General features: G+C 38.2%; 2 protein-coding genes across 5 annotated transcripts in view; one reads left to right on the forward strand and one right to left on the reverse strand.

Annotated features, from left to right (window-relative positions):
* Timp (Tissue inhibitor of metalloproteases) overlaps nt 1–2663 on the forward strand; it is a 339739-nt gene extending 337076 nt beyond the window's left edge. For all 3 annotated transcript variants that reach the window (XM_069123683.1, XM_069123682.1, XM_069123681.1), the window contains exons 3-5: nt 36–118; nt 195–431; nt 854–2663. In XM_069123683.1, coding sequence (XP_068979784.1) covers nt 36–118; nt 195–431; nt 854–1075 — 542 coding nt within the window. In that variant the 3' untranslated portion in view covers nt 1076–2663. The remainder of the gene's footprint in view (nt 1–35; nt 119–194; nt 432–853) is intronic.
* The window catches only part of Syn (synapsin), a 48735-nt gene extending 35870 nt beyond the window's left edge, over nt 1–12865 (reverse strand). Inside the window, exons 1-6 of one of the 2 annotated variants that reach the window (XM_069123678.1) lie at nt 12723–12865; nt 7680–8103; nt 5629–5953; nt 4376–4629; nt 2946–3081; nt 2726–2830 (exon numbers count right to left, since the gene is read on the reverse strand). In XM_069123678.1, the coding sequence (XP_068979779.1) occupies nt 2726–2830; nt 2946–3081; nt 4376–4629; nt 5629–5886 (753 nt within the window). In that variant the 5' untranslated portion in view covers nt 5887–5953; nt 7680–8103; nt 12723–12865. Of the gene's footprint in view, nt 1–2725; nt 2831–2945; nt 3082–4375; nt 4630–5628; nt 5966–7679; nt 8104–12722 lie in introns of both variants that reach the window. The other variant, XM_069123679.1, reaches the window with a different exon arrangement.
* Between the last annotated feature and the right edge of the window lie 936 nt (nt 12866–13801).

Raw genomic sequence — 13801 nt, forward strand, 5'->3', positions numbered from 1 at the left:
CTTTATAAACATGCTTTTTCTCTCCTCTATGATAGTCGTTCTTGTAAGAGTGAAGAAGATGATGAACGTGAACGAGCATGAAATCGCCTATAGCGTGAAAATCAATAAAATCTTCAAGGTTCGTATGGTAGTTGCACTATTTTTACTTATCAGTTTTGTATCGTAATCTACACCTGATTGTTTTTTAATTACAGGTGAACAACAAGACATCGTACACCGTCCTGAAGAAAAATATTTTATGGACCGCATCGTCCGAAGTTTTATGTGGAGTGGACCTTGAAGTTGGAGAAACTTACGTTGTTAGCGGCAAAACTTATGATGGTGAAAAGGCGAACATATCGTTGTGTGGTATAAAGATGGCCTGGCGTTCTGTGACGAGCAGACAACGAAAAGGTTTCAGGCATTTGTATCGTTACGGTTGCCCGTGTAACGTAAGTGAGAAATTTTTATTTGTACAAATATGAAGCTTTCATGACACATCTTTCTGTCGATTACTTTCCTAAATATGCAAAAATCCTAATTTTAATACTGAAAAATATTTAAAATTCTGTCAATCGACTAACGATGTAAAATCAATCATTTGAGATCATTTTTACAGTAATTTACCAATTATTAACGTTAATAAATTAACACATTGCAAATTGTACTTATAGAGTTCCTTTTCCATCTCTTATAACTTGTGACTTGTAAAATTTCGCTAATAATGATTAGTTCAATAGTGCAAGACGACACAGACAGTTGCATGTGACCGAATTCTCATCTCAGCTACGATCGACCATAATATCGAATCCTTATTGACCAAGAATTCCACTGTTTTCTTTTAATTACACTCTACTCGTTTCATGAATTGCAGATCTATTACACACCTTGGTGGACCAAGGGTGCCGCTCTAGAAGGCACGGATGGCAAAGAATGTCTATGGGAGAGCAAACCTGGTCCGGAAGAGTGCCAGAGGGATTATGGCGTTTGCATGCCAGGACCGGCTGGATGCTCTTGGGTCCCGTCGGTTCCTTATAAGAACTGCATCAAGGAGTATCAACAGAAACGCGAGCAACAGAGGGCGCGAGAACCTTAAATCTTTCTATTTCGATGCATGCGAAAGTTCTACGGTGGAACGAGAAAATCGATCACGCTGGCGAAAAATCGACGTTGCTTGTGCCAAGTCACGTAGCACGCCTCGATTTACGAACGTATTTGTGAAATTTCGCAGAATCCCCACGAGAATAATGTTACTTCGTGTGCAATGAGCGTTCCAATATGCAGCAAACTGGCGCTGTACCATGTAAACATGTTGACAAATTAATGCTATCTTATAACGTGTGTTATAGCGAACTGTGTACCCGGTGTGGTATCTTCAAAGAAGAAATATTTGTAATAATTAAATATTCAAGAAATTTTCCAAGTCAAATGGTCGGGATAGCATTAATTCGCAATGTAACGTTTTCATTTCTGCATCGTGTCATGCTCTATTTATTGTTGCGTTCCATTAGAAGTATTAATCGGGTAGTGATATATCGACGAGTACAAAAGTTGTACGCTGATTAAATACACGAAGCAGGGAATCGATTGGAGAAAATCGTACACAGCTAGCTGAGGGGAAGCTGTTATTCAGGGGTGTAATATAAACCGTCGAACTCTTGAAACTGCTTGCATTTTCATGATAAATCACTTCCTTGATGTTTCGATGTCTATTTCATCGCGTTTGTAATAATTGATATTCTATTTTCATCTTTTCTTTAATCGGTCGTCGGTAATATTTATTCTGGGATCGTTGACTTCTTTCACAAACCGAATAATAAACGTCGTTAAATGTATTCTACGTTTAATTAATCCGCGTCGAGAAGAATCATCGGTAAAAAACTTTGTTCGTATCGATTCAGATTGAAATTTTCCTCTTCTACCGTTAATCATCGCTGTTAACCTTATTTCGTTTAATTGAATCGTAGACTAACGTTGACTCGCAATATGAATCGACTGAATTTCGTGAAATCTGAAATAGCAGGTACAGATGATTGGCCATCTTTTTAGTTGTATATATTAGGCTATTGATGTATATTATACATTTTTAAATTATTCTCATTTTCATTTCGTTGTACGTAGTTTCTTCTTCTTTTATTTCTTCTATATAAGAAACTGTTAACACGTATTTAATTTTTAGCAAAGTCTTGTACAGGTCTCTGAATATTTGAAACTAAGTTGCAATCGAGTCAGTTAAAAAAAATAAATGAATAAATAAAAGAAAAAGAGATATTTTATAGTATTAAAAAACAATGTTTAAGGAATATAATTTCTTACGAAAAAAAAATTCAAGTTTCCTTTTAACGATCATGTTGTCTCATTATTCGGAGGGTAGCACAAAGATGCTAAGCGTTGTGTTAGAAATGTTACAATCAAGTTAGGTACTCTAACCTATCAACTATGTATCTAAGCGTAATCACGTATTGTTTCTCGATAAGAGTGACGAGAAACAAAAACCCTGCACATGGGTAGGACTTTAGTACAAAACACTAAAAAACGCGCGACGTGACGGAAGTTAGCCGGCATTTCCTAGCTTGAGAACGTAACACGAGACGATGTATGTTCTTAGTCTTAGTTCTTTCATTTGATAACTTTTGTAAAGTATTATAATACTTAAACGATGGGAAATAAACGAGAAACTCATATTCATTCGTTCTATATACAGACCTAAGCAGTTACCTTATTTTAATTATATTCTATAACTTACCATTTCACGATGGTTGGGATAGTAAGTTTGCTCGATCAAGGGGAAGTTGTCTTTTCCTAAACGACGTTGAAGTCCCAATAGGTGTGCGAACACCCATGGTTTATCCTGAAAAAAAGCACAATTAAGAAATCCATTTTCATGCGAAATTGTTAAAGTTCTTAATCGTTTCCTTTATTCGAAGTATCTTCAATGTGGTCGTTAGCTCACGCAAAGTTCATACCTGAAAGTTGTAAATTGCCGTGAGATTGTTAATGCTCGGGACACCGCCGTACATTAAACCGAGAAGAAGGTTCTTGTTGTCTTCTCCGGCGTCCTTTAGGTTCTGTCGTATCAAGACGAAATCAGGTTTGAAAGATCTGTCGACAGAATTTATCTGTTTTACTTTCGCAGTGAAAATAAACAATGCATATTGATTAAAATAAGTAGAATACATACATATACATATAAATAAATAAATATACATATAATATACATATAACAAATAGACTGCGGATGTTTATGTAAATTCATATTTTCATGATTGGTTTCTTCTACTAAATATTAGAGTGAATTCTATGCTTCCGATATTTTATGCATTTTTACATATTCAATACATTCTATGCGTTTTTGCACCTTTAAATTTCTCAAAAAGAAAAATATATATATATATGTCGGAAATGAAAGGACACCGGGGCCTTCTTTTGGAATTCTTCGGAAAACCCCCAATATTTTAGCCTCTATAATTTAACTCGAATATAATTGTTCGAGATTTGTGATAATGTGCTTGGGCTCGAGGCGACAAGTCGCTGAACGTAGCCACGGTCACGGGATGAATGTTTTTACCTAACATAGAGCTGGAGTAATTCTATAGCTCTCCTTAAAAGAAATAGTTGTAGCGGCACCCGACAGTAAACATTCCAACGGTTTCTTGTAACGGATCCGTTACAAATCTTAAAATTTAGTTAACTAAAGTCCTTCAAACAGACAAACAGTCTTTGTCCCAACTACGGGAAGATAGGGGAAATCTATTTTTCTCACGAACGATGCTTCCCGCTAGCAATTTTCCCTCAAGGGCGGCTAGCATCTTTCTCTAATCACCAACATGGAAACTGACCAATTAACAGGAACGTCCGTTTCCCTCACTTTCCGAACGAAGGCTTTCCTCGACGAATCCGATGATCTCGTGTCCTTAGACACACCCCATCATAGTCTACCTCTGCAGCATCATCGTGATGGAAAGTCATTCTCTCATGAGGCCTCATTAGCGAGTTACATAGCGTCTTTACGCTCGGTGGATATTCCACGTTTTAACAAAGAGTTAGTTCAGTAATATTTGTACCGTGGACAAGCAGGTTGAGTGCAACTTGGGCTTTGGAAGAAAGCGCATTTTGTTATCCCGTTGACCGCGGATTCGTTATTGAACCTAGGATCATTGTCATTAGCATCTCGAGTATCTAATTACCACGGTTACTTGTCAAATTCTGCACTAATCATATTTGCACTAGTCAACATCTTCTCTATTGCATAACAACAATGTGTAATCCAAATGAAGATTCGTTTCACGCCCCTAATCCTAATCATAATGTGAACCCGACATATATATAGATAAATTTAAGTGAGAGAGATACGTAAATTGAAAGATAATATATAATTATAATTAATAATAATTACCGGATGACTTTGGTTCCGTTACGATAAACCGCCATGGACACAATAGTACCAGTCTCGCTCGCAGTTAACGACAATTCCCTAAATTCCGCCTGTTCTACACGGATCTCGTAATCACCGTGAAGCCTACGACCCCGGAAATATTTGCTCCAGTCGGTATTCTGGTCATCGATGACTAGCAGGGTGAAACACCGATCTTTGTTGTAAGATGGCCCTCTAGTTGTACCTGACACCGCCGCTCCTAGAATCGATGCACCCTGTTTGTAAAGAAGATTTAGACAATTAGTTACACTACTGCATTCCCACAATTTACACGCAAAAAAAGAAAGAATTTTTCTTCTAAATATAGGGCTACGTCTTAACAGATCCAAACGCTCCAAATGGTATAATGGGATAATGAATACTGAAGAGATTAATGGGATTTCGTGCACGCAAATGCTTGCGTATTTCTTCGAAAGCATTAGAAAGACCAGATAACGCGTTGAACATGCAAGAACGCAATTTTAGCTTGAAATCTGGCTAACGTCGTTCTATCGAAGGTTTTGCACCGCACGTTTCTACGATTACATTTCTATGTAATCTGACTATTTGAGTATGAGTAACCATTTATATGTTACACACTGTGTGTACACCTTGGAATTGGACTTGAAGATGGAACTCGTTCACGGAAGTAATCATGCTTAGTCATATATTTCTCTCGTACAGTGATAAACCAAAGGAGACTTAAAAGGCAAATGGCACGAAAAACACTGTAATTTTAGAAAACGATATTATATTTGACAGAAGATACGAATAGACGTAATATATCTGCCAGAACGAATGGCTGTTACTAATATGATAAAAAGAGTCTAATATAAAACAGATCTAATATACATGTATATCTTTCTTTCGTTCATTATTATATAATTTAACTTTTATCACTCCGATCAATTGCAATGCTATCAAATATAAGCCAGGGTTCTACCCTAATTGTCGGCAGTAGGGCAATAAATAAACTGTGGATGTTTATACAAATTTATATTTATAATTAAGAAATAGAATCTTGCCCCGGACATTTGTGCCATCCACTAAATATAACGTGTACTATATATTTTCGTCTATTATGCATGTGGATTCTGTGTATTTTTGTAGCTTTTAATTTCCTTAATAAATGTATAAATATCCATAACTTAGTGATAAGGATTAAAAATTCGTACCCCAGCTTAACTTTTCTGTACTAAGTTTTTCTAATTATTTAAAAAGAAGATAAAGTGTACCTGGTCGCGAGCAGCTCCGGTCAAACTTTGGACCCTCTGGAGTAAACTTTCCCGGGTCTTGGCAGGCGAGGAAGGAGCGCTGGTGGTTCTCGATCCGGGTCTCAGGTTGAGACTTAGATCGCCGCCAACGGGTTGAGGTGGTCCAGACGGCGGTGCCCCAGGTACCGGTGGCTGGTTAGCCGGTGGAACAGGAGTCGGCTGAGACTGCAATGGCCGATCCGGTACCGCTTGATACGATTGGGACGAATCCCTGGCCATGGAGGCCAGCCCGGAGTCTGTGCTTGGTTCATCGTCGAGCTCCGAGCTCAAATCCCCTGACGAGAACCTGGAAGACAAACTATGGTCGTGGTCGTGATAGTGGCAATCGGTCCGATCGTCCAGTGATTTCACGCTTTTTGCATTTTTTATTTTGCTTGGTTGCTTTTTTGCAGATCACACGGCTTAGTTCATAATGCACACATCGAACAGCCAGAGGTGCTCGGGGTATAAATGGCATAGATGGCGCGCCGGCGATGATGGACGATTGCTGATTGCTGGTTTGCATGCGTGACATGGGATGTGATGACATATTTGGTTCTGATGCGCGTAGCTGGTAGTCGGATGGTGTCTTTTAGTAGTGGACATGTCTCGTCTTGCGGTGCCTTGCGTGAAATACGGCTCGACGATCGCTCGTGCTTTGCAAGGTACAGGCGGAGACGACTTCCCCCTGACGACGAAACAATCGGATGACAGATACCCGATAGCGGCGTTTTGCTTGGTTGGACAATAAATCGTAACGAAGACATGGAATGCGTGGTAAGCTTGAAATAATTTGAAATATTTAGCATAATATCGTTACGGGTTTAAATGATACGAAGCGGTGGCTGTAATTAACACAAAAAGTTGTTCTTAGAGCTTTTAAATCACTCGACTAATACCAAGATGGAAAACGTCGAGGCCTAAAGCTGATTTTGCACAATGCCAAAAGCACTTTCTTGGATAATTTGCATGCATACATACATCGAGATTTATAAAACATGAAGAAACACCGAGATGCTTGCATGGTATTTTACTCCACTTCTTTTTGCGGTATTAATTTACGCTTAATTGTGCTATAATTAAATAATAGCCGTTATGATGTAGTTGGAATTATCGGCCCATCGCTCAGGTCTCGTGGAACTCGAATACCGGCTGTTAATTATAGTTCAATGGATAAATCAGATAGTCGGTCCAGGGTTAATTGAACGAGCAATTTATTCGCCGGGATATTATACGACATATCACCATTCGGAATATATACGTATAGAAGACCATTCAACTAAGCTTTCTATCAAGATGGTCGTTCATTATTTTAGGCTTCTATTATAAACTCTGTCTTCAGGTTCAATGAAAAGGCTGCGACAAATGTATTCTTCTGCAAGCATCTATCGTACAACGACCCGGACTCTTTGTTTCGAGTTGCTTTATACATTTCCATGTACTGGCATGTACTGTTATGAACGTATCTGGACGTTCTCAATTACGAGAAACAAAGTTACAGTTTTCGTTGTCGACAGGGACGTTAATCTATCATAATGTTCTAAAAAGAAGCTCAGTGACCTTTCAATCTAAACGATGTTTGACGATGATTTAATACTAGAAAAAGCAGAGATTCCTTCTCGTGAGACCTTCAATTATACTTTTTTTATATATTAAAAGCAATAGCCAAAAAATTTCGAATTTATTATCTTGAGTTAATTATTTTAAATAATTCATATAACAGCATTTGTCATTCTTTCGAGTATAAAAACCTCCAAGTATTTCCAGTCGTTAGGCGGGGAATTAACTTTTACCGGCTCGCTAATGACTAGTACTTTTAGTATTAATCACTCAACAAACAAGGCTTGAAGCTATTGAACGAACAAATAGAAATCTGAAGATATCCGAAGCGTCTCGCTTCCGAATTCCTCGAATCTCTCGAGACGGTCAGAAGGGAAAGTGTTGAAATTCCATCAGCCAAGTGTTATCGAGCATGCAAAGAGACAACAGAATAGGCATTGCGCTGTTGGACACAGAAAGGGACAGGCACTCACCTCCGTTTCAGGTAGTTAACATTGGAAGTGAAGGACTGTCGAAAGCTGGAGAATGAAATGTTGCCGGGTGAAGGGGCTGTACCACAGTATTTGGCGCAACCGCCGCGGCCGGTAATCTTGCTGGTTTAACACCGACCTCGTCCTCCTGACCAAAACCGCAGAATTCCGGTGGCTTTTGGTGGTCGGATGGTCACCGTATGCGACGATCTTCGTGTTCTTCGAGCGGCTTAGAAACGGGAGGCGGAGGCGGAGATTTCGTGTCTTGGGCTTTGTGGCTCGCTCGACGATTTCACTACCGATTCGTCTCTTTGTTGTGCCCTTTTTTCCCAAGTTGTGGAATAACACTTCAACGTAAGGTAATCCAAAAGGAAAGGATGAAATAAGAGAGGTGAGGAAGGAGAAACTAAACAATCCAAGTTGAAATCTGCAAAGGGAATGGTACGCGATGATTAGAGAAGGTTAGAATGGTTTCTGGTTTGAAATATTGAATGAATGTCCATTGATGGAATACTGTTGGATTAATATAAAGTTCCTACAACTACGTAAGCACTCCTCATACATGTAGGGGATTATGACGCGTTGATTACGTAAATGTATGAGGTACAGTGTTACTATAGTGTACGCATTATGTCAGGACAAGAGTGTCATTCAAGTTTTTAAAATCTTCTTCGAAAGTGACTCGCATATTTAAAAGAACGAGTTACGGGTATAGATTGTTGAAAGCCATGGAAATATCTGGCAACCGGTTTAAAAAAAGAGGAGATACATTCTTTTTTTACTCTCCTTTTTTATACTGAAGTATCGCTATAATTAAACCTCCATGTTCTTAGTAAGGAACAACGAGTGGTCGTGCGAGGTCCGCGATAAAAACGTCCACGCGAACACTCAGAGTGCGCGAGATGGAGACCCTCACAGAAATTTAGCACAGTAAAAGTGGAGCTTGATATTCCGCTGATCGATACCGACGCAGCGTGACTTTACATGCTGAAGAACTTTTTTACGCGGACCGTGTTTTGCTTTCTCCGATAGGAAGCATGATTTTAGTTACGATATCGGACCGCGATAGAAACGCCTGATAACGTTGTATTGCCTCGTACAATTTTTACCAAGGCTACCAGGAAATGGTGGGCCACCAATTTGTTTCTACGATAAAAGTGGCGTCTCGTTGAAATTCTTCGGAATTATTCGCTGGTGTTACTCGTTGAACGCGACACGCTATTTCGTGACTGTAAAGTGACAGCAGCAAAGAAAGAATTGAAAAGTGGAAACTTTTCACTGAATGTCGAGAGAAGCTTCGTGATTTCTTTAAAGCCGAAACTTCCAGCTAGTCGCTTTCCCCGTGAAAGCATTTTCTAATCAGAATAACTCGAAACTTTAAACTAACAAAGTTCGCCGTTGCATGCGACAACTTGGCGAACTGTCTGCTTTCAATTAATGTCAGAGATTCTAGACGTAATTGAATTTTAAATGAACTCCCACGAAATTCGGTCTTCCTCCTAATTTCCACGTGTTTTTAGATATATCTTCTTTGCCTCGATCTTATTAACTCGTGACAGCTTATCTAACTTGCGAGATTCACTTTATTTATTTTTATGTTTAGAATGTACTAAACGTCATACTGATCAATTAGCAGATCTTGACAATTGTTTCTAATTTTAATATAGATAGGTGGAGTAACAATTTTCCAAATTGTTGACAGTACTGCGCAGCCGATTGTCACGAGGGATAAAGTGATAAAAAGTTTTAAATCAATAAATTTCTTGACGCACCCCATCGTTCAAACATTTACTGTGTACAGAACGTATTCGGATATACCGTATGTTTAATTAAGTGTTAGGGTAAACTTTCTTTCCAATGTATTAGACATAATTTGCTTAATTAATCGGCATGCGAAATATGGGAATAGCTACGTTGGATGCACTTGTATTTTCACGGATCTATGCTGATCATATTATTTCTAGGGGCTTTAGCTTAGACTCTAGTAATAATCGATGATGGAAATCCCTAGGCGTTAGGAAAGGGCAGGCGCATTGACCGCTCAAAGCTGCGTATATAGAAACGTGCATCTGCCGTAAGAGTTGAAAAAATGAACAAATACTTACCATGGAATATTTAATTTTGAGTGACTGTAAAATTATTTGTATTTGTATTTACACCACGTTTATTCTGGTGACTAATGCTCTTTATTCTTTGTGATAAGGGGCGTAGTATTGTATTTAATGCAATCACTTAACGTTTTTTAAACGTAAAACAACGTGTAATTTCAACTAGATTCTTTTTTATTCAATTCTTTTTACAAAAACCGTTTATGTTTATCATTATTAAATATACGTATTTAAATGGTGATTTCGTACATCAGAAATCAAACATTTCAATAAAAACTTCTTTGTAACGAGCGGCACGCGAAAGAATGTGTTTTGGTATCGAAGAATTGGAAGAATCTAATTAATGGAAAAAAAGTAGAGATCACAGAATCGAAACGTCACGTGAAAATAACGCGCAACGTACCCACGAGAACGGTCACGTCACTTTATGCACACTATAAATTGTTATCTCGTAGGAACTCTTCGATCAACATAGTACCGTTGCGTTTATAGGCTCCCGCGTAAATTTAAAATGAATACGAGTCTCGACTAATAACATACTTAACACTAAACCTACCGACACTTCGTGTACACCTATTTGTACCGTGTCCGGTCAAAATGACCGGTGATTAAAGAAGTAATAGTTATAAAGAAGTAATAGTAATTTATAACTGAATGTATATAAAATGGTGAACTTTCATAAAATTTCGTCTAAATTTACTTTTGTTTAATTTCAATTCTAGACTTAAATAAAATTACACTTTTATTTATATAAAGATATATCTTATTCAACTTCACTGCATTTTTTACAAATTATCTTATTATCAAATGTACATTTGCCGCATGCATATTTCCTGCATCTTGAACAGATTTTCGTAGTTTTGTAACCTTTACAACTTTTTACTTGACAAGTTTTTTGTAGTAATGAATCTGAACTTGTTGATAGTTATATTGCATGGTTTTTTCCCGCGATTCTTTATACAAAAGTAATGTATGCACCAGGTTGATAACAATTTTGTGAATTCTCTATAAATGGGTCCCATACTGTAGGTACCATTGCAAATTTATTGGTTCCTAAACGTTGGCTTCTTTCGCTCTTCTTATCAAATCGTATAAACCTCATAATTTCAGCAAAGTCATTCCTGCTCATTGTTTTTGAAAAAAATGCAGGTCCCCAAATTTTATTCCACAAATGTGAGACATCTAAATTCTTTGCCTGATATGCACCGCGGGCATACAACAGAGCAATAAATGCATCTAGTTTTGTCCCAGTGCTCTAAATGTTTCTTCTTCCATTTTATTATATGATCTCTTATACAGTGATCAATGATAAGATAAAATGTCGTCTTTACTTGTCCTTTCATTATATGCCGTTTAGCACATCCCTAAAAATATTATGAACTGATTTCCGCCAGGTTTGGGACTTGCATCTATTTCTTTCCAAACTGTTCCATCAGGCCCGTTGTGATACGTTGGTTTTCTACATCAGTCTCATTCTCTTCTGTCAATAATAGTTTCTTTCCTTTTTGCCCTGGACGTGAACGCTTATTTATAATATTCAACTCTTCGGTCGTAAATAGTTTTTCATGTGTTTCCTTGCTGTTTTCTGTTGCTGAAGTTTCTTGTTCATCGCACACTGAACAGTCATCTTCTATGTCCGTTATTATATATGCTTTACATTTTCTTTTATAACAACTTTACACAAAAAGCCCTGAGATGCTTTCCGTCTGAGTTTTAGAGATAACAAGTTTAGATGTCGACTGATTCACTAACAAACTGAGATGTATTCTGGTCGGAAGGATGATAGCAAGTAAGAATCTGTGACGGCAATATTTATACGAAAATATTGATGGGTGCTGGCCGTTCTCCACCAACGGTTGTTCGAGGGTGGAATTAACCGTTGAACATTGGAAAACCCCGCTTTTCCCTTGTTTTATCAGAATGAGCAACAACCCTAAGAAACTTCTCGACTTTTAAAATGTTCGTAACAATTGACCGTAAAAGATGCTAAATTTTATGGCGGTTCCTTAGGATTATTATAGGCCTGAGTTGATATGTTTTGATACCTGGTGACCATCTTGATCTAGGGATGAATTATGGTTTATGACAAGATTACGGGCGTAACAGACATTATTATTTGTTATTACTGATTTTGTTTGTCATCTGATTTTGAGATAGCTCTTCCTTTGTACTTGATTGTATTTATTTTGAAAGTAACTAAAATATTTTATCGGTCGGTTAAACTGACCGCCCGCGGTAGGCAGGACAGAATATAATTTTTTCTTAGAAAAGAAAAAAGCGAACTAGAAGTAAATACCGAAAAATATATTGTATGCACGTTTTAGGAAAAGTCGGAAATTATGAAGCAATATGATAACGTTTAAATATGGTTAAATTTGTGTAGAAGTTTGAAAACGGTCAATTTGACCAGCACTGGTAGGTTTAGTGTTAAAACGCAAGACCAATTGTCAATCACTATTATTTTCGAATTAAAATATTTCTTGCTTGCCACACCTACCTATTTCACATAAATCTTTATTAGTAAATGATTAAAATATAAATAACTCTATCAACTTCGAAAAACTCTATTCAACAGCGAAAAAACGCGATATCAACTATCTATTTGAAACCTTATTTACTTACTAATATGACAAAGAAACCACAAAAATATTCTCTACCTAAAAATCAATTTCTTATTCCTTTCAATCCCCCAATGACCGTTGCGAGTACCCCGCGAGAGAAGTACGACCTAGCCAAAAACCGATCCGACTACGATACCAAACACTGAACTACCAAACAAAGAAAATATCATTATCAATAGAAAACAAATTTATAAACTGATTCACTTGTTCTTCGGCCAATCTTTCAGTTAGAAGAATTATTTTAGACGTCGATTTTATCCCAAACATTCTCTGTTATATTACACTTAGAAGGCAAAATTTGAGAAGCTGGTACTCACCTGTGTCGCGTGCGTGTACTACCCACTAGTTCGCCGGAGAAGCAGTGAGCTTCGGCTGAGGATCGCAAGGGTGTTACCCGGAGGGTTAGCTGGTCGATAGGTTCGCGCTTGCGTTCTTCTTATCATCCCCTCCAGCGTGTCGCGAGCTAACGACTAGGGGGAAACTGGACGAGCCCCTGGTTTCCCGATATGCCCAGGCTTGGTTCTCTCTCGTGTTTGTATAGGATGATGTTGTTCGATGCACATCAAACACGCCCCACCTGCTGGTCGTCTGAAGATGAAATGTCAGGTTACGCATTGGTAAAACGTGGTTGTGTCTATATCGAACCATTGCGATACTATTTCGTGTCCCGGGTTGCGTAACTCTACACGATCGAAGCTTGTTTTTAAAACCTATGACGAACCTCTAAAGCGTCTGCATGTGAAATGAAATCAAAGCAGGGGATGAGATATAACTCGGAAGCAAATCCGACAATATTATTTCTGTACTTTATTTTTGTATCTGCGACGTTCTCTTTCCTGATATCTTAATGATTATAGATAGTGTGCCGGCGAGATGTTGATTTCCCGGTTCTATCGCTCCTGTTCACTCGACCGGCTCTGCGTTTCACAAGCTCGAGCTGCATAAAAGAATTAATGCAGCGACCCAGTTATTCATGATTCCTCGGCGTTGCACTTACGGAGCTTTTGTGCCTATGGAGATCGTACTTTGAAATCTTTCGAGAGATAGAATTTCTATTGTTTGGAGCTGTGTTAGTTAGGCGTGCGGACTCGTGTAGGTAAAGTACGGAAACGGATTCTTCTTTTGGAATAAAATTTCATTGTTTATAGCATTCAGTGCGGCAGCTCTGGTTTACGTTCACGAGAACGCAATAAAATTGATATATTCGCAACAGTGTCTGCCCTTTTGCGTGTTACTGTAGACAGAGATAGTATTCAACGCGAGGAGACGGTTCTTTTCTTCTCTCCCGTTTTCTTTTTCCCCCTTTTTCTTCTCTTCGCGAAGGGAAGTCGACATTAGAGCTGTTTTCTCTGTGGGGAAATGGGTCACAAACATTTTTCCGAGGTAAAAACCTTCA

Source organism: Bombus flavifrons, chromosome 11 (genome assembly GCF_040668555.2).
Source record: "Bombus flavifrons isolate JBK064 chromosome 11, iyBomFlav1_principal, whole genome shotgun sequence".
Lineage (NCBI taxonomy): Eukaryota > Metazoa > Arthropoda > Insecta > Hymenoptera > Apidae > Bombus > Bombus flavifrons.